General features: G+C 38.6%; 1 protein-coding gene across 5 annotated transcripts in view; it reads right to left on the bottom strand.

Annotated features, from left to right (window-relative positions):
• The window catches only part of DOCK10 (dedicator of cytokinesis 10), a gene marked incomplete at both ends in the record, with an annotated part of 299463 nt that overhangs the window by 57543 nt on the left and 217759 nt on the right, over window positions 1–24161 (bottom strand). For all 5 annotated transcript variants that reach the window (XM_079710445.1, XM_079710444.1, XM_079710442.1 and 2 more), the window contains 11 exons: window positions 2421–2534; window positions 5856–5925; window positions 10348–10466; window positions 10912–11004; window positions 13662–13748; window positions 14121–14242; window positions 14439–14562; window positions 18722–18814; window positions 20533–20598; window positions 21098–21285; window positions 23098–23177. In XM_079710445.1, the coding sequence (XP_079566571.1) occupies window positions 2421–2534; window positions 5856–5925; window positions 10348–10466; window positions 10912–11004; window positions 13662–13748; window positions 14121–14242; window positions 14439–14562; window positions 18722–18814; window positions 20533–20598; window positions 21098–21285; window positions 23098–23177 (1156 nt within the window). The remainder of the gene's footprint in view (window positions 1–2420; window positions 2535–5855; window positions 5926–10347; window positions 10467–10911; window positions 11005–13661; window positions 13749–14120; window positions 14243–14438; window positions 14563–18721; window positions 18815–20532; window positions 20599–21097; window positions 21286–23097; window positions 23178–24161) is intronic.

Below are 24161 nucleotides of genomic sequence, written 5' to 3'. Positions count from 1 at the left end.
GAGAGGGTGTGGAGAGAAGGGAACCCTCCTACACTGTTGGTGGGACTGTAAATTGGTACAGTCACTATGGAGAACAGTATGGAGGTTCCTTAAAAAACTACAAATAGAACTACCATCTGATCCAGCAATCCCACTCCTTGGCATATATCTGGAGAAGAACATGGTTCAAAAGGATACATACACCCCAATGTTCATTGCAGCACTGTCTACTATAGCCAAGACATGGAAGCAACCTAAATGCCCATTGACAGGCGAATGGATGAAGAAGATGTGGTACATGTATACAATGGGATATTATGCAGCCATTAAAAAGATGAAATAATGCCATTTGTGGCAACATGGATGCTAGGCAGGCAGCCTTCTTCAGCAGCCTCATCTCCTCTTTCACCCCACTACAGTCTATTGTCTAAGCAGCCATCAGAGCGATCCTTTTGAACCGAGAACAGCTCAAGTCACTCCTCCACTCAAAGTCTTCTGACCAGTTTCTCTCTGAGTGGAAACCAAAACCCTTGCAATGGCCCACACGCCTTACATTACCTGCCAAACCTCCCGCTGCCTCTCTGACTTCAACTTGCCTCTGCTTTTCTTTTTTTTTTTGCCTCCGCTTTTCTTTGCTCACGTGGCTTCAGCCACATTGGCCTCCCTGCCCTCTTTCAGACATATCCACTAGGTACGCTGCTGCCTTACAGGGTTATACAGGTCTTCCCCTCTACCTTTTTTTCCCGAAATATAGCTGACTTAACAATGTTATATTAGTTTCAGGTGCATAACATAATGGTGCAATATTTTTATAGATTGTACTCCATATAAGGTTATTATAAAAATATTGGCGATATACCCTGCGCTCTACATTACATCCTTGTAACTTATTTTATACCTAACAGTTTGTACCTGTTAATCCCCTTCACTTATTTTTCCCCTCCCCCAACTCCTCTCCCATCTCAGAACCACTAGTTCGTTCTCTGTATCGGTGAGTCTGTTTCTGTTTTGTTATATTCACTTGTTTGTTTTACCTTTTAGATTCCACATATAAGTGAATGAAATTTTGCTATTTGTGACATCATGGATGAACTCGGAGGGTATTATGCTTAGTGAAATAAGTCAGACAAAGATAAATACGGTATGTTTTCCCCTCTACCTTTAATGTTCTACCCTAAACATCTCCAGCTCCCTCACTTTCTTCACATTTTTTGCTGAGGTATTACCTTCTCCATGAGCTCTACCTTGACCATTCTATTTAAAACTGCAAACCTCACCCTGCATACTCAGGACTCCCCATTCCATTTACCTGCTCGACATTTTCTTTTCCTAGGCTACTTCTCACCTCCAAACGTACAATTCAATTAACTTTGCTATTACGTGTGTCATTTACTGTTTTTATCCCGCAGTAGAATGTAAGCTTCCCAAGGGCAGAGATCTTTATTATATTCTCTAAATGCATTCCAAATGCCTAGGATGGTGAGGATGGTGCTTGTCACAAGGAAGGCACTTGGAACATACTTGTTGGATAAACTGAATGAATATACTCATACGGCTAATTTAAATTTAAACAAACAAACTGCTTGGCCTAGGAAAATTTGATTTTAGTGAACTCCTGCTGATGCTTATTGATCCAGCCTTCAGCCTCCCCTTCTAGCTACTTACTAATCAATCATCTATCTGTCAAGTCATGATAGATAATTAATTTAGCAGCGGACTGAATTCACAGGTCTATAAGTTACATCTTTATCAGCTTCTCACCATCTCTTCTTATATTACTACAAATGCATGTGTTTCAACTTTTGGGGGTCAAAGAGTGGCTGTTTCTCTGCCTCTTCTCTGCTGTCAGTATATTCATTACTACATCATTAATCCTTTTGTTGGTAGTTTTCCTCTTACTGTGCCTGAAAACCCAATAAACTTTATTTTGGGTACACTTAGCATTTTTGAATGTTTTGGGTCATTCTTAATAGTCATTCATTCTGCCTTTAGGCCAAAGGACTGAACTTGAGTCCATTCTACTTGTTAAAATGATCTGTTCTCTTGACATGGATCTCTTTTTCTTAATAGGTTCATATGTTACCGTTTCAACATGAAGCTTATACCAGAAACTATTAGAGAAATGATCTATAAAAATCAATGAATCCAGGGCTTCCCTGGTGGCACAGTGGTTGAGAGTCCGCCTGCCGATGCAGGGGACACGGGTTCGTGCCCCGGTCTGGGAAGATACCACATGCCGCAGAGTGGCTAGGCCCGTGAGCCATGGCTGCTGAGCCTCCGCGTCCGGAGCCTGTGCTCCGCAGTGGGAGAGGCCACAACAGTGAGAGGCCCGTGTACCGCAAAAAAAAAAAAAAAAAAAAAAAAAAAAATCAATGAATCCTATCACCTTTAGGGTTGAGTGTAAGCCATCTCAATGAAAGGACCGTCTTTAAATTCTTTACCTTTAGGACATGCTTGACTGTTGTGGAGTCATTTGATTGCAAAAGACCAGTCACATTTTTGACCAGTTCCTCATGTATAGTTCTCTCCTTGCATGCTGTGGTCTTGAACACAAACTGAAGAAAATCCAAAAAGTGAAAAAAGTTAAATACTTAAAAACAAAGCATCAAAAATTACATTCCAAGAATAACTCATGTCTCAAAATTATCTGCTCATGCCAGATTTTGTCATGAAATAAATGAAGGCCCAATGATAAGTGTAATACACACCTGCTCCTATTGAGGGCTTTGCACTGGTAGAGCCTTGCTCACCTAAGTTCTCCTTGAAACGTTCTTTGTAGAAATCACAAAGAAGATCAGAGAGCAATTTAGAGGGTTCAAGGAAACATGGAGGGCTTTGACCCACCTACTTAGGATACATTTCCCCTTCTCCTTCCTTCCACTGGCAACAGGTGGGTGGCATGGTAGCATTTCTTCATCCTGAAAGGGTAGAGCACCCACTCAAATAGCCAAGTGGGGAAGCAGGCACCTTCCAGAGGCCAGCAGGTGAGCTGCCCACAAGCCCAGGGTCCACTACCATCTCATGCTGAGACATGGCAACCAACAGGTTCATAATAACTGGCCATCAGTAAGATAACTAATGCTTCTCGCTTTTTTTTCTTAAAAGATTGGTGTTGGCATTCACCACTGAGTGCATGTCATGGTTTAGTTTTCCATATTTCTTCATATATTTTAAGTATCAATTCATGCACGTATATTTAAAATACAAAATGCTTATTACTGAATTATAATATTTTACTTATGAGTTGGGTTTGCCTCAAGGAAGGTCATTTCTTCATAATATTTAAAATTTGGACTTCACTACAGTCAAGGATGAAGGCAGACAAGAAACAAAGCAGAGGCACTTTGCATTTGGGTCTATAATTATTTCTTTGAACTTCATAGGCCATTGACATCTAAATCATTCTGATGGGGCCTAACTTCTCCACGCTCATCCCAAAGGAGAAAAACAAGGCTAAGAAATGCATGAAACTAGCTAAAATCAAGAGTAGTATGATTTTCCCCCTCATGGATTATGACTCATATGAGGGAAATGTCATCAACTGTCTAATCCCATGCCCAGTAATTTAGCCCCAAGGGCATTTTGACTAGCTCTGAAATTTAAAAAATTTTGGCTAGACCATATCAGTCCTACGAATTGCTGTAAACCATGGCATTTAATTAGATTGACTTTAGGTATACATTTTTGAAAAAGACATGGTGTATGTGTGCATTTTGGATATCGTAGATGGAGTGAGTTAGCAGCATTTAGCACCACTGAACTTGAAATGGTGTTTAGATTACTTCTGAATAGGTTTGAATTATATCAGCTATCCCATCTTTCAAGGACATCAAAGCACGTATTGGTACCAGTTTTCATTATAGTCTTAGGTGTGGGGCTTAATGTACTACAAAATAATTTTTTCCACCACTGGTAAAAAAAAAAAAATCATACTCCTTGGTCAAGGTCAGGTTGTCAGCCATGTACTGCAGCAGGAGTCAAATCACAGAATCATAGCCCTAGATATTCATATGGTCTCCCCCATCTCACTTCACAGAGGAGAAAAATGAGGCTCAGAGAGGCTGATTGCTCCAAGTTAACTCTTTAACTTTAACTAGAATCTAGTTTTCCATTTGCTACTTTAATGCTCTTTCCAGGGTAAAATTCCAGTTGGTTATATTTATTCAGCTGTATTTGTTTTAGATATATGAAATTATGTTATATCTTTAGGAATTTTTATCAGCTTGAAATTCCACATAGGTGTATTTCTAGATTTGAACCACTTCAAAGCAAACTAAATACACAGCTTCTTACATTACAAAATCAAAAGGTCTCATCAGGATATTTCAAACATCCTGCTTAAAAATAAAGACCTTTCCAGGGTGCATTTCCAGGACAATGCTCCAAGAACATCACAGATAACATCTGAGAGCTGATTTAAGGCTCTCATCAGGAACTAGCCTTGGCTGTCACAAAAATAACCACAACATCAGTGGGTTCTCAATGCAATTTTCAGTGATTCCATTGGAACAAGGTAAATAATATGTGTGTGGAAAAGGAGATGACTTTGTGTAATAAGGATTGGGGAATTTTTTTTCTTCTCAGCCTCTTTGGCAATTGAAATGGAAAACTGGGGTAAGTGTCGAGAGAATGAAAATTCTATAGATTTCTGTTGAACAGTAAAGTCTTCAATATGCTATAAAAGTAAGCTATGACTCTGTCTTAGAGAGCAAACTAAAAAGGCATTTGTAGGTGGAACTGACCTTCTGCAGTTGAATTGTAGATCTTATTGGGTAAAATTTTACCGTAGGGAAATTATTATGAAGAAACTATTTTTGGCATATGGGCTATTTTAAGGAATGGCACACACTCATACTTAGATATTTGGGAAGGCATCTAACATTTCTGACAAGTAGAAAACATGTAAATATAAAACTGTAATGAGAAAAATTCCTCACTGATGGTATCTCAGAAGGGTTCACTCCAGAATAAAATTTCTAATTATTTCCTTTTACAGGAGCATTTCTGTCACAGAAGATGCCAAATTCTTTTCTAGTCATCTTTCTAGACACCTAAAACATATGGATAAATGTCTATCTATATATTAATGGATATATCTTTTAATAAAAAGGTCTATGTCTCTTAAAGATACAATCTGTGCATAAATATTGAAAGTTAGGTCCTCTATGCATCATAAAGGAATATAAGGTACTTTCATTTTTCTCTGGATGGATTTTTTCTCTTCACTCAAGATGACTTTTAGGTTGGAACTAGAATGTGCAAACATCATCACAAGTTCACTGGCATTAAGTCACAGGCCAACTGAAAATGAGAATATAAACATATCCAAGTGAACATCTGACGAAGGCCACTGGAGGAAGCAGTGCACACTGATGGGATGGGCTAGTGGTTCATGCCAGAGGATAAAGGACTTAACATACCAGAAGCAGGTACAAATATACAGTAACTGGCAAAATGAAATAATGCCTGAGAAAACAATAAAAAGAGCTAAGAAAACATTACAGAAGAAACATAGCACATTGAACAAACCAACAGGAAACATCTTCCTTAAATTTATAGAGGAATTTCATTTATTTGTAATGTTGACTTCAAAGGACAATACTTTAGTTTTCTCCTCTCTTTCTTTGCTCTCTCTCCCCATATAAATAATCATTTGCACATGTACACATTATTTATACATTTATACATTGAAACAATACATTGAGCCCATCAATGCAAAAAGAAGGGATTCTAAGTAGCTACGGGGAATGTCTGATACGACTGTGGTAGGCACCGTCTAGCTAAAGGGGGAAACTTCCCACTTGTTGCAGACAGGAAATGAGAAAAGCCACACAGCACAAGGGGATATGACCAATGCCCAGGTGGCAATTTTGTACCTTAATATAGGACTGGATGCAGTGGTCCAGCTGCTCCTCATGGCACTTGGTCACGATGTCAGTCAGAACCCTGGAAAAGCAATGCTGTTCAGTGGACTTTCTGGAGAAGGCAGGAAAATACCACTTGGTTTGTCACTGGAGTGTTTGGTAAACTGGGTGCTTAATCGTTGTTGAGTGAATGAATGAACCAATTTCAGACTCTCCCCGCCCCCCTTATCCCCCAATACTGGATGTTTAACATCTACAATACCCGTTAGCCGTTTCCAACCATGAAATCTCTAAACACTATGATATAAGTAATGTATTATGGCTGCAATACCATACTGGAGACATTTTTGCCCAAGTTGTATGTGCTATTATGTTCTATGTGTTTGCTGACATTGTTTTCTTGGAAAAGGGATCATTTTTAGTACCTTATTAAAACTTCTTTAACCTCCAACTGTCATGTTCCACTTTAAAAGGGCTTGTCTTCCAACCTAGAGGTGTTATATACATGCTTTTGGAAAAACTAATGAGTTTAAAATGCAGGTTTTTGGGTTTTCCCTCTTAGCTGGGTCAGGGTTTCCAGTAGCAGTTGTGGTATGGGTTGATTTCTTCACATTAATACTTCCAGTTACTCCACGGCTGTAGGGCTTAGGAACAGCCCAGAATTTCAACAGATCTATCTGCTGAAATACTTAGGAGTTTTGCCAACACAGATGCATATACTCATGTTGAAAAAGGCATAACTTGAAGGCACAGTTGGGGACTTCTAATCTGTGTACAGAACTGCCTGATTGTAGAACTGTTAGAGATACTTTATTCTAGAGCTTCAGAGCTTTACTTTAAAAATGACGCTAAAGGGGACTTCCCTGGTGGCGCAGTGGTTAAGAATCTGCTTGCCAGTGCAGGGGACACAGGTTCGAGCCTTGGTCCGGGAAGATCCTGCATGTCATTGAGCAGCTAAGCCTGTGCAGTACGACTACTGAGCCTGCACTCTAGAGCCCGCGAGCCACAACTACTGAGCCCACGTGCCCTACTGAAGCCGGCGCACCTAGAGCCCATGCTCTGCAAAAAGAGAAGCCATAGCAATGAGAAGCCTGTGCACTGCAACAAAGAGTAGACCCCATTCGCTGCAACTAGAGAAAGTCTGCATGCAGCAATGAAGACCCAACGCAGCCAAACAAACAAACAAAAAACTGACGCTAAAGACTCTCATTCTGAAAGAGGCTAATAATATGCCTGTGAGTTATGAATGTACTGGAAACATTTCAATGTGAAGAGTAATTTTTTTCCAGAATGCTGTGACTAATATTTAAAAAAAAGTGAACTTTAGGAATATTTGATTCAATAATTAAGAATTCTACCTCTAGAAAGAGGAAACTGTAACTGCCAAAGTCACAAGACAGATTAGTAATGTTGAAAGAATATAGTACAGGCAAATTTAAAGTGAGAACAGTTGAAGAAAAATTTAGCATAAAAAAATAAGATCTAGTGGGAGAGAAACGGTACAGCTATTCTGGAAAACAATTCAGCATGTTATTTTTAATTAAAATTAAAAAAAAATTTAACATCTTTATTGGAGTATAATTGCTTTACAATGGTGTGTCAGTTTCTACTTTATAACAAAGTGAATCAGCTATACATATACATATATCCCCATATCTCCTCCCTCTTGCATCTCCCTCCCACCCTCCCTATCCCAGCCTTCTAGGTGATCACAAAGCACTGAGCCGATCTCCCTCGGCTATGCAGCTGATTCCCACTAGCTATCTATTTTACATTTGGTATTGTATAAATGTCCATGCCACTCTCTCACTTCATCCTAGCTTACCCTTCCCCTCCCCGTGTCCTCAAGTCCATTCTCTACATCTGCATCATTATTCCTGTCCTGCCCTTAGGTTCTTCATAACCACTTTTTTTTTTTTAGATTCCATATATATGTGTTAGCATATGGTATTTGTTTTTCTCTTCCTGACTTACTTCACTCTGTATGACAGACTCTAGGTCCATCTACCTCACTACAAATAAATCAATTTCGTTTCTTTTAATGGCTGAGTAATATTCCATTGTATATATGTGCCACATCTTCTTTATCCATTCGTCTGTCAATGGACACTTAGGTTGCTTCCATGTCCTGGCTATTGTAAATAGAGCTACAATGAACATTGTGTTGCATGACTCTTTTTGAATTATGGTTTTCTCAGGGTATATGTCCAGTAGTGGGATTGCTGGGTCATATGGTAGTTCTATTTTTAGTCTTTTAAGGAACCTCCATACTGTTCTCCATAATGATTGTATCAATTTACATTCCCACCAACAATGCAGGAGGGTTCCCTTTTCTCCACACCCTCTCCAGCATTTATTGTTTGTAGATTTTTTGATGATGGCCAACCTGACTGGTGTGAGGTAATACCTCATTGTAGTTTTTATTTGCATTTCTCTAATGATTAGTGATGTTGAGCATTCTTTCATGTGTTTGTTGGCAATCTATTTAGGTCTTCTGCTCATGTTTGGATTGGTTTGTTTGTTTTTTTGATATTGAGTTGCATGAGCTGCTTATAAATTTTGGAGGTTAATCCTTTGTCAGTTTCTTCATTTGCAAATATTTTCTCCCATTCTGAGGGTTGTCTTCTTGTCTTGTTTATGGTTTCCTTTGCTGTGCAAAGGCTTTGAAGTTTCATTAGGTCTTATTTCTTTATTTTTCTTTTTATTTCTATTTCTCTAAGAGGTGGGTCAAAAAGGATCTTGTGATTTATTTCATAGAGTATTCTGCCTATGTTTTCCTCTGAGAGTTTGATAGTGTCTGGCCTTACATTTAGGTCTTTAATCCATTTTGAGTTTATTTTTGTGTGTGCTGTTAGGGAGTGTTCTAATTTCATTCTTTTACATGTAGCTGTCCAGTTTTCCCAGCACCACTTATTGAAGAGGCTGTATTTTCTCCAGTGTATATTCTTGCCTCCTTTATCAAAGATAAGGTGACCCTATGTGCATGCATTTGTCTCTGGGCTTTCTATCCTGTTGCATTCATCTATATTTCTGTTTTTGTGCCAGTACCATACTCTCTTGATGACTGTAGCTTTGTAGTACAGTCGGAAGTCTGGGAGCCTGATTCCTCCAGCTCCATTTTTCTTTCTCAAGATTGTTTTGGCTATTCCGGGTCTTTTGTGTTTCCATACAAATTGTGAAATTTTTTGTTCTAGTTCTGTGAAAAATGACAGTGGTAGTTTGATAGGGATTGCATTGAGTCTGTAGATTGCTTTGGGTAATATAGTCATTTTCACAATGTTGATTCTTCCAATCCAAGAACATGGTATATCTCTCCATCTGTTTGTATCCTCTTTAATTTCTTTCATCAGTGTCTTATAGTTTTCTGTATACAGGTCTTTTGTCTCCTTAGGTAGGTTTATTCCTAGGTATTTTATTCTTTTTGTTGCAATGGTAAATAGGAGTGTTTCCTTAATTCCTCTTTCAGATTTTTCATCATCAGTGTATAGGAATGCAAGAGATTCGTCATGTTCTTAAAATCAACACATACAACTACCATATGACCCAACAACCGCTCATTTCAAAGAAATGAAAACTTATGTTTACGCTATATGTACCCAAAACTGGAAACAACCCAGCTAGCCTTCAACAGGTGAATTTTTAAACATTTTTTGATGTGGAATACTACTCAGAAATAAAAAGGAGAGAACTATTGATTGATTGGTGCAACAACCAGGATGAATCTCCAGAGAATTATGCTGAGTGAAAAAAGCCAATCCCCAAAGGTTACATACTGTGACACTATATAATTCCATATCCATATATATATATATATATATATATATATATATATATATATAAATATATAATTTATATATGAATTTAAAATAGTATAATAAACTCATCAATTTATTATATAAATATGTGGTGCATAGAGTACATTTTAACATATTATATATAAAATTTTATATATTCATATTATATATAAAATTTCAATATAATATATATAAAATTCTTAAAGTAACAAAATTTTAGAGATGGAGAACTGATTAGTAGTTGCCCGGGGTAAGGAGTGGGGTTTGAGATGAGAAAGAAGTAGGTGTGTCATTAAAAGGGCAACATGAGGGATCCTTGTGGGGATGGGAATGTTCTGTCTCCTGATTCTATCAATGTTAATATTCTTGGAGTGATATTGTCCTATAGATTTGCACGATGCCACCATTGGGAACATCTAAAGAGAACATGGACTCTCTCTGCATTATTTCTTACAACTGCATGTGCCTCTATCTCAAAATAAAATATTTAATTAAAAACACAAAGTTAAAAAAGAGGTCTAAAACTTTACTTGAATGATAGTAATGGATGATTAGAAGGTAAGAACTCAAGAGTGAGACATACTTAACTTTGAGATACGTATTCAAACAAAATGCAAGCATACACAATCAGGTGGCCATTCGGTTATAATCAAAGTTGTGTGTAACCACAGCTTATAAAATCTCTTCCCCTAAGGCTGTGCTATGGATACCTGGTCACAGTTGTGCTTATTTCATCTTCTTCATTCTGCACCAGAACCCTGAAGAGCTGATTCAAGATTACAGGAAGAAAACTCATGATTGCATGAATCTTTTCCACATTCAGTAAGTTCTGTTAAATTGGCAGGACAAAAAAAAAAAAAAAGGCCATTGATTAAATTTAAAGCACATTATTTTACTGACATTCTTCAGAACTTGAATATGTCTACTGTACCTCACTTTTGTTTGACTTTATTTTTCATGGCATTTAGCATGACATACAGGCATGGGGGTAATGTTGCAAGGACCCTACATGTAATTAACTAATTTAGAGTCAATTGATTCTGATTTTCAATCATTTTTATTTTGGAGAAACTGATCTTTGCTTATTTTTTAATGAACACACAGACATCTTTTAGGAATTGTGAAATAAAATCATTTAGTCTCTGAATTGATAAGGTGTTTAAAAATCTTCGATAATAATTACCCCTTAGTTTGCTGCTCAATGCAAAATGTAAAGGTCTGTTTTGCCCATTTCTACCCTGGAGACTATTGCAGCTATTTGCATGTCATGTTACCTTACAAGAACGGACGAAATTCGAGGTAGGTGACTGAGACATATCTTTCTCCCTTTTTTGGCATTGTCGGAAAAATGCGTTCACATGTGGATCCTGAAACAGCAAAAGAAAGTCTTGATTTTTGATGACATGTAAGCTGTGGAACAATCATGGTGATGGGAGGTGAGCTCTTCTGTAGGACAAGATGCCTTTATGTGAGGTGCTTTGTCCAGGAGGCATAATGACAGACCTCTCATTTTCATAGGCATTCCAGCACACAGAGGGCTTGACCTGAACTACAAAGTACCCCCTCTCCTATTTCACTCTCAGAGATTTGTTTTCTTTCCGGGCCACATGATAATGGCTAGAGAATTACTTCCCTTGTCTCTGTTCTTTCCTTTCTTTCTTTTTAAATTGTCTTCTGTCATCTTCCTTCCACAGACTTCTACCAATTTTTCTTACATATTCTTTAACACACATGAGAATGGGTACAGTTTAATATGCATAGGGATAGTTTCAGACTTAAAATGTCAGAGTTAATAAAAAAATTATGAAGTCCACCTGACATCATGAGATAAAACTTGACTCCCCAGACCGATATGTTGAAGTCCTAATTCCCAGTACCTCTGGATGTAATGATATTTGAAGATAAGGTCTTTAAAGAGGTAATTAGTTAGGGTGGCCCTAGTCCAATATGACTGATGTCCTCATGAAAGAGTAAACTTGGATGTGCACAAACAGAGGAAAGCCAAGGAGAGAGGTCTTGGAAGAAGCCAACTCTGCTGACGCCTTGATCTCAGACTTCCAGCCTCTAGACCTGTGAGAAAATACATTTCTGTTGTTTAAGCCACCCAGTCTGGTATTGTGTTATGGCAGCCTAAGCAAACTAATCTGCCCTTTAATGCTCTTTCCTGAAAAGGGTGTCACCTTGGAAATGCCTAAGTTCTGTGTTGAGGGTCAGAGTTATGAAGTCAGGAAGTGGAATACAGACTTTTAGTGTAGGTGCACTCTCTGGGGGTTTCTCCGGTCTTTGTCAGTTCTAGAGGGCATCTGTGGTTGGGGTTCCCCTCAAGTCGGGGCATTTGTGTGTGTGTGTGTGTGTGTGCGTGTGTGCATGCACGTGTGCATGTGTGTGTAATATTTTCAGTTTCACTTCATTTATTTGACAGTTATTTATTGAAAGCTGACTATGTGTCAGGTCCTTGTCAGGCACAGAGGACAGAGCCAGGGGCAAGGAAAAGCCCCTCTGTGGTCCTTCCATTATGCCTGGGAATCAGGTACCATGCCATGATTTTCACACATACCTATTTGCTCATAATTAGACAAGTGCTTCAAAGGAAAGCAGGGTGCTGTATGGGTGTATGACAAGATGATACAGCATATCTGAGGGGTTATGGGACAGGGAAGGCTTCTTTGAGGAAGCGACATTTGAGCCAAGATCTGAAGGTTGGGTAGGAGCTGCCCAGACCAATCAGGGGAGGGTAGGCAGAGAGGGAGAGATCACCCTCCTGGCTGACGAAAGGCTGAGTGTCACAAAATCCCTGGATCTTGGAGGTATGAAGCAGACAGAGGGCACAGTGCAGGATAGGGCCTGGCGTGTTTGAAAATTGAGGTAAATACCGCTATGGAGGAAGGAAGAAGGTGTCCCCCAGGGTGACGAGTGTGTGGGCGGTGGAAGCTGATGTGCAGAAAGGAGAGTAGTGGTGAGGCACAGAGAGACCTGGGTAGTTTGGAGAAAAGCAGCTGGAGGTGTGGGAAAGAGAAACTTGGGGCATTCTGCGAGATATAAAAGCAGGATTTGGTGGAGAATGACCATTTTGTGGGACTTGACCAGGGCTGATGGAATCAGAGAAAAGATGGGTTTAAGGAATCATGGGCATAGGACTTGGGAAGAGGACTAAGTTTGGCTTGAGGCACCAGCGGTTACGGAAAGACATTTTGATCCAGTATATGGTGCTACCTGGATTATTTCATTTTTCTTAGTAACCAAGTATGTGCTAGGGATAAAGCAAAAAAATAAACAAAAAAGCACACATAAAAAAACCCCCAGGTACACATAGAATTTAAGAAAGAAGCAATACATAGTCTATGTATTTGTAATAGTTTGTTTGTAATTAGTACCACAAAAGTCCTCACAGTGTGGTAAAGTAAGCTGCCTTGCAATGGAAGGGGTGAGTTTGTGGTAATTTGACAGTGATAATAATTACATTTGTACAGCGTTTTGCAGTTCATGAGATATTTTCACATGCAGTTTCTCATTTTGAGCCTCACTACCACCTTAGGTTGAGATTTTTTATTGTTATCATTTTCCTGCTGAGGACACAGGACTGCAGGGGTGAGGTGACTTGTCCAGGGTCACTGGGCCAGAAATTGGCCGAGGTGACTCTCAAATACAGTTCTGCCAACCTCGTGGCCTTTCCATGAGAGGAGCCTTGGGTAGGGATTGTGAATTAGACTGAGTTTTAAGGTAAAGGTCCAAAGTCTTTATTTTAAACGTTTCATATTTTTAACACTTGGGGGTTGTAATGGGAAGCAAACCATCTTCCAAGGAAAGTGCCCTGAGCACTTTCATAGTGCCTGAGCTTTTATGGGTTAGGGCATTCGATCTCTTCTGGAAGAGGGATACAGTTTTGCCACAAACATTCTTCCTTTTTGATCACCTGCTCTTCTGACACCTTGTGGAATGGTGAGTCTCCTCCTATAAATCTAGGAGACACTTTATGATTCTAAGTGTTAGAGAAGATTTTGATATTTCAGGACAACATGCTCACCTGAGTATTCACTGTTGATACAACAAATGTCGATACTTTGAAAAGTGGTTTGCCACCATCGACCCATTTAATGTCACTCCCACCATGCTGCAAAAAAGAGTGTGTTACTATCACTGTGGCAATTTGAGAGAGAGGAAATAAACAGGTTATTTAGTTTACGTTAATTTGTCATCCTGATCCATTAACCTCACAGTCCTATAGAGATGGAAAATAAGAGATGCAAATACATTTAGTAATATTGGTAAATGATACCAATGTGATTCCAGGGGATCATTTTGAACAGATCATTTCTACTGGCCACAAACTAAACAAGATATTTGACATATCATAGGTACACCTGATTCCTTATTACAATGGATGCATACACCAAGGTTGGGTTAATTTAAACAACAGAAAGAAGATAACCTCATGCCATTTAGCCCATGTATTTTTTCTCTTAAGTTATACATCACTCAATACCTTTCCACTTGCAGAATCTTGAAAGCTTAAATAATTCGGAGGCAGGCTTGTTGCTACTGGGATATTGTACTCTTGAGAAGCTATCTGATCATCTCTCATGAGAGGAAGCCAAGCATATCCAACTGTGCAAAGGAACAACAAAGGGAAAACTTTTCAGTACAAACCTTCATGGCGAGGAGTAAAAATAAAGCTATTTATCATTTATGAATACAAAACTTCACTTTAAAAAACTCAATAAATCAGAGCTTTTCAAAGACTCTCCAATTTAAGTTCCAGTGATAACATGCACAGCTATCTCAGATTGCTTCCTGCCAATACCTGGTGTTTCCAGAGCCTCCTTCTTTTTGGCGTTAGCTTTTGCATTTATGTCACAAGTGACATGATAAAAAGAAAAAAAAATATGGTGTTTCTCATGAAGTTGTGTTGGTAGCTCAATTTTCACCTGCAATGAAAGAGATAATAGCTGGGCTAAGATTGAAATCATTTTCCCAGTGTCAGGACAAGACAAAGCATAGGCATGTTAGCATTTTTTAAAGTCTTTCACTGAAATCTAGGTCCACAATTTAATAGTCAGCACTAGAAGTACGATTTAACTCTCAATAAATATCCATCCCACTAGCAGTAATGTGTTAAGATGTTATTTTTACTTCTTTATTGTGGTGATAACTTAGAATAGCTAGAGTTTCTCATTAGATAATTTATACCACCATGAATTACACACACACACACACAGACATGACAGTAGAATGTAAATAAGGCACAGATTAAGGACCTATCATCAAGGGACATGAGTTGAGTGAATAGTAGGTCCTTGCCTCCCAGAGTGTGTGCATGGACCAGTTGCATAAGCATCACTTGGGAGCTGATTAGAGATGCAGACTCTCAGATACTACCCCAGACATATGGAATCAAAATCTGTATTTAGCAAGATCCCCAGATGATCCACAGGCACATTGTTGAGAAACATGGTAGTTGCAAATGATGTAACTGGAGTATGGAATCTATCCATTATAAAAACCACAAAAAGATATGTGGTATGGGGCTTCCCTGGTGGCGCAGTGGTTGAGAGTCCGCCTGCCGATGCAGGGGACACGGGTTCGTGCCCCGGTCTGGGAGGATCCCACATGCCGCGGAGCGGCTGGGCCCGTGAGCCATGGCCGCTGAGCCTGCGTGTCCGGAGCCTGTGCTCTGCAACGGGAGAGGCCACAACAGTGAGAGGCCCACGTACCACAAAAAAAAAAAAAAAAAAAAAGATATGTGGTATGTATTGTGTAAAAAATTACATTGTGGTAACTAAGTAATGAGCCATTTTGTAAAGAGGTCATGTTCTCTTCTGTAAATAACACCTACGAAAAAAACATAAAACATAAAACTGATATAGGTGAAGAATCTACTTAATGAGGAGCATCCTCCATGTTCCTGGAAAGAAAGGTTTTGGAACCCTCTACATGTGATAGTGCTTTTCAGTTTCCACACCTCTGTCACATAGGTTGTCATTTAATTCCCTCCACGGTCTTGCTAAGTAGGATGATACAGAGGTAACAACCAAGGTGAAAGATGTTAGGGGGCTTTGAGTCACTAGGAGGATGGACTAGTCAGTAATTAATAGGATCTTCCAGGACAAGAACACATGTCACACTGGAATCCCAGGATCCCATGCAGGTAAGTGACATTCAATTCAATATTAGCAACTAAGTAATTTCTTGAACAGTCAAATCAAGCAATAAGGTGATAAAGAGCCAAGCAAATTATCTACTAGTTTTTATGAGACTCTCTGTGCATCTATATATATATATAGTTACTTTATTTTCACATTGTTCAGGAGAGAATTTATTACACAGATTTTCAGTGTCATTCCTGGAACAGCGGTATCAGCATCTCTGAGAAAGTTGTTTAGAAATGCAATTTCTCAGGCCCCATCCCAGACATATGGAATCCAAAAATTTGGGGTGGGTTCCAGTCATCTGTGTTTTAACAAGCCTTCCAGGTGATTCTCTGCCTGGTAAGGTTTGAGAACTCCTGAATTAGAATGGTTTACAGCTTACATATATTCATTACATACCAGCATGCTAACCTGGTAACAAAAGCCAATATACAGTTCAAAACATACAATAACTAACAATACAGTAGAATGAAATTTTCTTTTTTTAGTTGGAATACATGGGACCAAAGCAAGTGTTCAAGAATTCCAGTAAACTACACATTAATGCTAACACTCCTTGGTAACAAATACTGCAAATACTCACATTATATTTTAGCAGTGCCTTAGAAGAATTTATATTCATGTTTATAATTAATGCAATCATCTTTTGCAATAAAAAAGAAGAAAATGGTTTTGAATCTGCACTGAAGAGTTCACCAGGCAGTTCATTATATACATGTTCTCTTGTGGAAAAGCTCATGGCTTTTACAAGGATTCCGGGAAGCACATGAGCGTGAGAGAGATTAAAAGCCAGACTTAACCGTAAGAACATTTTTTTTCATTAAATCTTATATGTCGACAGAGGTTGCACCTTTCAGATGGGCTTTGTCAAGCGGTCAACCAATGTAGTAAATATTCTGTAATGTAGTAATAGCCCTTTCCCTTATTATTATTATTTTTTTACCTCTGTCCTGAATTTATAGGGAAAAAATTTAAGAGCATTAAATGGATGTGGAGGAAGGAGATGAGGTTAGTGAGGTCTGTGGTTTCATTGGTGTTCTTTTAAGAAGTTTATAAATGGTTGACGTATAACAAGGTGTGATAGGAAGAATAATGGCCCTCCAGGATGTCCCCCAAGTCCTAATCCTCAGAATATATGAATATGTCTCCTTACACAGTAAAAGGGATTTTGCAGCTGTGATTAAATTAAGGGTCTTGAGATGGGGAGATTAAACTGGATTAGCCCAGTGGGTCCAATGTAATAGCAAAGGTCCTTATCAGAGGGAGGCAGGAGAGTCAGGGTCATAAGAAATGTGAGGAGAGAAACAGAGGTCAGAGTAATGACATTGCTGGAAGGGGTCACAAGCCAAGGAGTATGGGAAGTCTCCAGAAACTGGAAAAGGCAAGGCAAGGATTCGTCCCAGAACCTCCAGAAGGAATGGAGGCCTGCTGACACCTGATTTCAGCCCTGTGGGACCCATTTCAGAGTTCTGACCCACCGAACCATAAGGTAATCAATGTGGGTTATTTAATCCACGAAACTGTGATAATTTGTTAAAGTAGCAATAGGAAACTAATACAAAATATGTGATATTTTAAATCCCAGAAATCACATTGGCAGGTTGCATTAGTTCAGACCTTAGCTTCACGGTTAGAAATTAAATTTAATCACTGAAACTTGTTTGTCTAAAGCTGTTTATAATACAAGCTGACTTATGTATAGTCATTTACTACTAATCCAATAAGTTTTTTTTTTTATATGGGTTATAGCAGAGCAGTGAAGCTTCAGGCTCTGGAGTCACATGGGCTGGCTTAAATTTTGACTGTGACTTCATAGTTATGTGCCCTTGTCAAAGTTGCTTCTCTGATCGCTGGCTTCCTTATCCATAAATTAGGAAGGTGTGAGGGTTAATTTTATGTGTCAACTTGACTGGGCCACGGGATGCCTAGAGAGCTGGCTAAACATGATTTCTCAGTGTGTCTGTGAGGGCGTTTCTGGAAGAGACCAGTATTTGAATTGGTGGACTGAGCAAAGTAGATGGCCCTCCCCATGTGGGTGGGCACACCTCATCCACTGAGGTCCAGAATAGAACAAGAAGGCAGAGTAAGGTTGAATTTCCTCTCTGCCTGACTGCTTGACTTAGAACACCGATCTTCTCCAGTTCTTGGCACTATTAGTTCTCGGGCCTTCAGACCTCGACTGGACTCTACAATAGACACTCTGGTTCTCAGGCCTTTGAACTACACCAATGGCTTTCCTGGGTGAAGACGGTAGATTGTGGGACTTTTCAGCCTCCTTAATGATGTGAGCTGATACCTTATATTGAATTGTACCTATCTATCTGTCTATCTATCTACCTATCTATCTATCTATCTATCTACCTATGTATCTCTCTATCTATCATCTTCCTATTGGCTCTGTTTCTCTGGAGAAAGCCATGTGGATCAAGTGAGATAGTATATATTTAGAGTATAGCGTGCTTCCTGGCACATAATAAGAGAGTCTTGAGAGTTGGCAGGGCAGGTCTTGAGGTGAGGCAGTCCAAGTTCCTTCAAGTTCATGAGGGTTATAAGCAATAATGTTGGTTCATACTCTAGCCCTTTTTGTTTTTTCCCTTAGGATATGAAATGCCGCTATTGATTGGTAAAAACTATCTAACACGATGTTTGTTACCTTAATCAATGAAAAATAAAAGAAAAAAATTAGTCTAATTTGAAAGAAATGATATAACAAAAACATCACATTTTTAAAATCTTGTGCTGAAATACATGAATTTGCAGCATAGTCCTGGAGCAACTGTCAATTAACGTGGTTTTTAAAACTGGGTTATGTAAACACCTACTAAGGTATGTCCTTAGTCTGAGGAGTAGTCTAGAGAGAGTGTTTGTCATCATGTATTATCGTACCCACTCACCCATCTTTTAAGGAGCTGCTGGGGGCAGTGGGGGCTTGGCTTACCTCGTCGGAGAAATCTGGGTTCTGGGAATGATGCAGAACTGCAGTGTAGGCGGCTGAGGTGAAGAGGGGCCCTCCAGGTTTTCCGTAAATACACTGTTTAAAAAGTTATGAGTGTCTGAAATTAACCCTGAGCACAAAAAGGCCACAACTCTTCAGTTACCCCTTCTGGGACAAAGATGCATTTTGTGGTAACTTGCCAGACTTAGCTGACATCTAATTAACCTTGAACTTCTTTGATCTGTTGTCCTGTACTTATTATACAACAGGGCACTGTTGAAGAAAATTTGAAGGCTTTAATTCATTATGTAGATACTATATCAATACTGAATACCTGAATCAATTAACTACTACCTAACTTTTGATTACTAGAAGATAAGAGATACTTTGTTCAATTCTGATTCCTGTGGCCCACGGTACCCAGCTCTGGTCTAGAGTTTAAGGCGATCAGTCCTTAGTGATACAAGGCTTGGTTTGACCCCAGCTCCTGACATGCCAGTCCCCAACCAAGAATGAGAGCTGGAAGCGTAGGGCTGGTTCCAGGTTCCACTGTATTGTGTTATTCTTCCGTCCCAGCCCCTAATCAGGCCAGGGGATGGGATACGGCACTTGTCATAAAAGCCGCTTTAGCCCAAGGCTCAGAGTCCCTCTACTGAAGTCAGCTGTATCTCTTGAGTAATGCTTTAGAATGCAATGGAACCGAGGTCACATGTACCTGCGAGTACTCCTCTTTTTTAGATTTTTCCCCATAAGCGATTCTCTAGCAGGCCTGGTGTGTTTGCCGTCTGGTCATTGCCTTTGTTTGCTTGACAATTGCATTTCATTTTATTTTTTCTCTCCTGCTGCTAATGCTATTGTGGAACTTGGAACCTGGGGATGCTGAGAGTGCCTCAGGACAATTGTAAAGAACTCTTTCTCTCTATTGTGCACGATTCATTCAATCACTCAGATTGATTACTGTTATTCTAAATAATGCTACAACCCTTCTGAGCACAGAGAACACAATTGGTACCTGACAGAGTGCTTTAAGAGATGACCTCAGATAATTGTGGGGATTAGTTAGAAATTAGTTTTGTCCTTTACTATATCTCCTTCCTCTGATTCACCAAAACTGGGAAGATCTGGCCACAGGCCCACTGAAAAGAATTTTCCTCTCTATTCTAATAAGTTTCTTTACGTTGTTTGAAGTCCCTAAAATAAAAACAGTATATATCAAATACAAACTCTGAAAAATGCCATCCAGTTGCAGTTTTATAGGATCAAACAGCCACTTCCTACAAAACTCATAGTTTTATTGATCTTATTAAGTCGCGTGATCAACAGCAGGGACCAGCTTCCCAGAGCCATTTCCGAGGTCTTCGGGCAAGTGGCCACACGCACCTTCCATAAATGTGAGCGCCCCATTGGCCCCCTGCGTTAGCCATCAGGCCAGTAGGCAGCAGCCCTTCTGCAGAGGCCACATGAAGCCCAGCTGGGATGCTGCATTTGAAATCAAGCATGCTGAATTCATGAGATGCGGGCTAATCTTTGAAAATGGCAAAGTCTTCCAGAGGGGAATCGTTGCCTTGATTTCACACTAAAACGGCTTCCTTTTTTCCAAATCATGAAAAGCTAAGCAGAGCCATGAGACTGGCATTTCTAATAGATCTAGTTAATGGTAGCTGCTCAATCAGGTACATGTTAGGAAATCTAAATCAAATGGACTGAATTGCTCCTCTTTCCAGCACACTAAACTAAAAAGCCCCTCGGTGGTGGGGAGAACCGGGGTACCTGCCTGCCCCTATGTGCTGTATTCCCTCATGGGCTTGGCTCACCTTCATGGGCTTGGCATCTTCTTCATCGGAATTTTTGAATTCAATGCACACAGTTATATTTCGTGCCTGAAATTACAGAGAGGGAAAATGGACATTGTAATTTCCTGTTAGATAACATCAGAAAACAATCCAAGTGCCTAAAATAAGTAGCTTCTAATTAAATCTGAAAAATGTAGAATAGCCAAAATTCTCTTGTGACATTACTCATAGCACTCAGAAATAGCAGAAAGATTTGGAGAGATTATTTAAAGGGGCAGAAAAGACTCATATTGAAAGAGTGCAGGTAGGCTATTTTCAGAGTCTCTTAATAAACCAAAAATAAAGTTTGGAACAAAATTATTTAGGGCTGATTTCAGAAAGTTTTATTCATATGTTATAAAACGTGCATCCTCAAACACTTTTAAGGTGAAACTCATCACTGTCTCTCATTAAACATTTTCTTCAAATGGTTTTCTATTCTAAAGTGTTAGTCTATAGTAATTTGTATTTGAACTTTCAAGAAACTGTCTTAATATGGTCTAAATAGGGTGGAGAGAGAGGATGATATCTCAGAAACATATCATACCTTGTTGAAACATTTCTGGCTATCATACTTGAGGTGCTTGGGGTAAATGTAAATTTGATTTTTGTATACTCTGTAAGGACGGCAATACTTTGTTGAGTCGTAAACGAATTCTTCCACTTCCACTGTGGGCTCTAGTTGAGCTATCACATTGAAAGGCTTGACAGGGATAAAGGACGATGTTACACAGTCTTTAAAAATCAGAAAAGAAAAGTTTGTCACTTGATATGATTGTAAGTGAACAATACTTAACCTATTTTAAAATGAATCTACTCAAAATAGAAACTGTATGCTTATATACTAATTTATGTTAAATTATGCTGGCCTGAAAACTTTGTAGGAGGTAAGCATGATAGATACTCAGTGATATATTTAACATTAAAACTGATATCTCAAAAAACTGGTAAATCTTTTGGATTTATAACTATTTTCTTTTTGTATTAAGTTTCATATAAAATGTAAATTTTAGCTAGAGATCCTCTGAACATACTAACCAGGTATGCTAAGATAAAGACGAGCTCACTGACTTTAGCCATCATACTATAAATATTGATCTATGATGGAAGAAAACTCTGTCCAATGGGTTTATTACTGATAGTACCACTTGGCTTAACAGTAATTTCCCTTATGGAACGATTTTACAACATAGGCCCTAATCCCCCTCTGCATTAATAGTTACAATTTTATTTTTCTCTTCAGTTTTCACAATCTTTTAAAATCTAACCTTGTAAAAACAGCCTAAGGGGGGAAAAGACCATTAGAATTTATAAATCAAAACTTGACACTAAGCAGTTTGGAGGCTGAAGTTGTGGCACTGAAAGACAGCAAGGCCTTCTACCTTCCTTTACCCCATTTGGAATCTTCCTGTGTTCAAACAAGCAACATGGTTAGCTACATGCTTAGCTATACCTTTAGCTATATGCTTGGGAATCAGATTACAGGCTTTTTGTTTTTTTCTTCAAAAATCAATTAGAATATTTTTATTATATGTTCAAATTTCTCTGATATCCTATGATATCAGAGAATATCATAGGATATTCAAAGAGAATATTTTAGCTTTCTCTTTTGTTATTTTTCTTTTCCCTAGGTAATAAAAGTAACCTTCCACAAATCAGGTAGAGGAAATGGCTTACTTTGTCATCTGGTTTTTCACACCAATCAATACAAAAGTGATTTGGAGCCATGATTTAAGTTAGAATGCTCATTTTATTTCATATTAAAGTGATTTGTGGAAAAGTCATAAGAATGGAAAACTTAATAGTGCTAATGGTAATTCAAATATCTGTGGTAATAATCCTCTCCGTTTGTAGTTCTTTTTAGAATGCCTTTATTCATTCTTTGCATCACTGAGAAAGTCACTAAAAGGTGTAATTCGAAGAAAAATAAAACCAAATAAACTAATCTCACCACTTAATAAATAAATTCTGAAAAATCTTATTTATAAGTTAATAAAACTGCTTCTGAAATTTAAATTTTCACTAAAATAAATAGAACTTTTGACCATATTCTGGAAATGATATATGCTCTCTGTGTAATAACAGAGTCTAAAAACTTTCTGGCTATAATTACTGCATGGCCACTTGGGTGGCAATGCACAGTGTTCAGAGTAGCCCTTTGACAGCTCAGTGTGGCATTGTTCATTAGGGGTTATTGGTTTATCAATTTATCTGAACTGGACTTCCTCATTTGCAACCCTTCAGGGTTCTGAGGATTAAATGATACAATTTAACACCCTGCTCGGTGCATGGTGTATACCAGATGAATATTAGGTCACCCTGAATATAGTTCCTGTCCTACAACACTTACAGTCTGTCTTAATGGAGAAATAAGACATCCCAAATTTCTATAGGATAATGAATTACAGTTATCCTAAACCTTGAGAAAAAAATCCCCAAACAAACCTTTGTAACGAACCAACTATCCAACCAACCAACCAACCAACCAACCAAAAAGCCACTAAACATTCAAAACTCTACAAGCAAGCCATGACATCATCATCATACTTGGATGCTCCAAAGGAATGTTGTCAACAGCGATATCCAGGCTTCCAGGAATGGTCTGCGTTTTGCTTATTCTGTCAGCTCTGTGAAAGTATACCAGCATAGAAACACACACACACACACACACACACACAGTGAATTATTCTAGTTGTCAAGGAAAAAAACCAGACAATGGTAGTTCTGAGCTTTGATAAGGATAAACAGTGGGACCCTAAACAATCTTGTGAATAATTTCATTTAGTTAGATTTATTTTGAAAACTAAAATTTATGTGATTTTACAAATAAAAATTAAAAATCAGGGAGGGGTCAAGTTACAGATATTCTGAAGAATGTTTTAAATTTATTTGCACCACTTCAGATAACATTTATATGGCCAAACGAGTGCAATGTAAATCATTAGTTTTGGTAAATGGTAAATATTTAATTTTGTTAACAAAAAGTACTAGTATTTGAACCGATTTAAATAATTCACTTTCATGAGGAATTTTAAGAAGTTTTGAGAGCAAGGATGGTCTTTGCCACAACTGCTAAGTGGACAGTTTGCTTTTTCCCTTTTCACCAACAATCCAGGAGGACAAGGGCCCTTTCCCTGATCCCTCGTAAGTGTATGTAGACCCTTCTTCACCACCTATCCCTGTGCCCACAGTCACTCTAATTCATGAATCCTTGACTTTCTTTTCCTCCCTCTTTACTAAAACCTTCTCCCGTATCTTCTTTTATAGTAAGGTGAAAGTTGCTAAGAACAGTTTCAAGTGTCACCCCTCTCAGGAAATCTACTTCGAGAGGCAGCTCTTCCCAGCCTGTGACAGCTAATTGTTATATTTTCAGTTATTTTGCCTGCCATCTGTAAAACACAGTCATTATTAAAAAATGAAATTATATTAAACAAATTACATTAAATACCAAGGTAAAAATTACTGAAAATTCATCACTTAGTAATTGTTTTACTACATGGTGAGAGGATCCATGCTCTTGAGGTTATTTACATCTATCTGTGTGGTGGAAATGTTATATGATGGTGTGCACATTTCTTTCCAGCTCCATTATTGGCAAAACCCCACTGGTA

The sequence above is a fragment of the Hyperoodon ampullatus genome (assembly GCF_949752795.1).
Source record: "Hyperoodon ampullatus genome assembly, chromosome: 8".
NCBI classification, from domain to species: domain Eukaryota; kingdom Metazoa; phylum Chordata; class Mammalia; order Artiodactyla; family Ziphiidae; genus Hyperoodon; species Hyperoodon ampullatus.
Note: the sequence above shows the minus strand (reverse complement) of the source record. Positions and strands in the feature narration are given on the sequence as shown.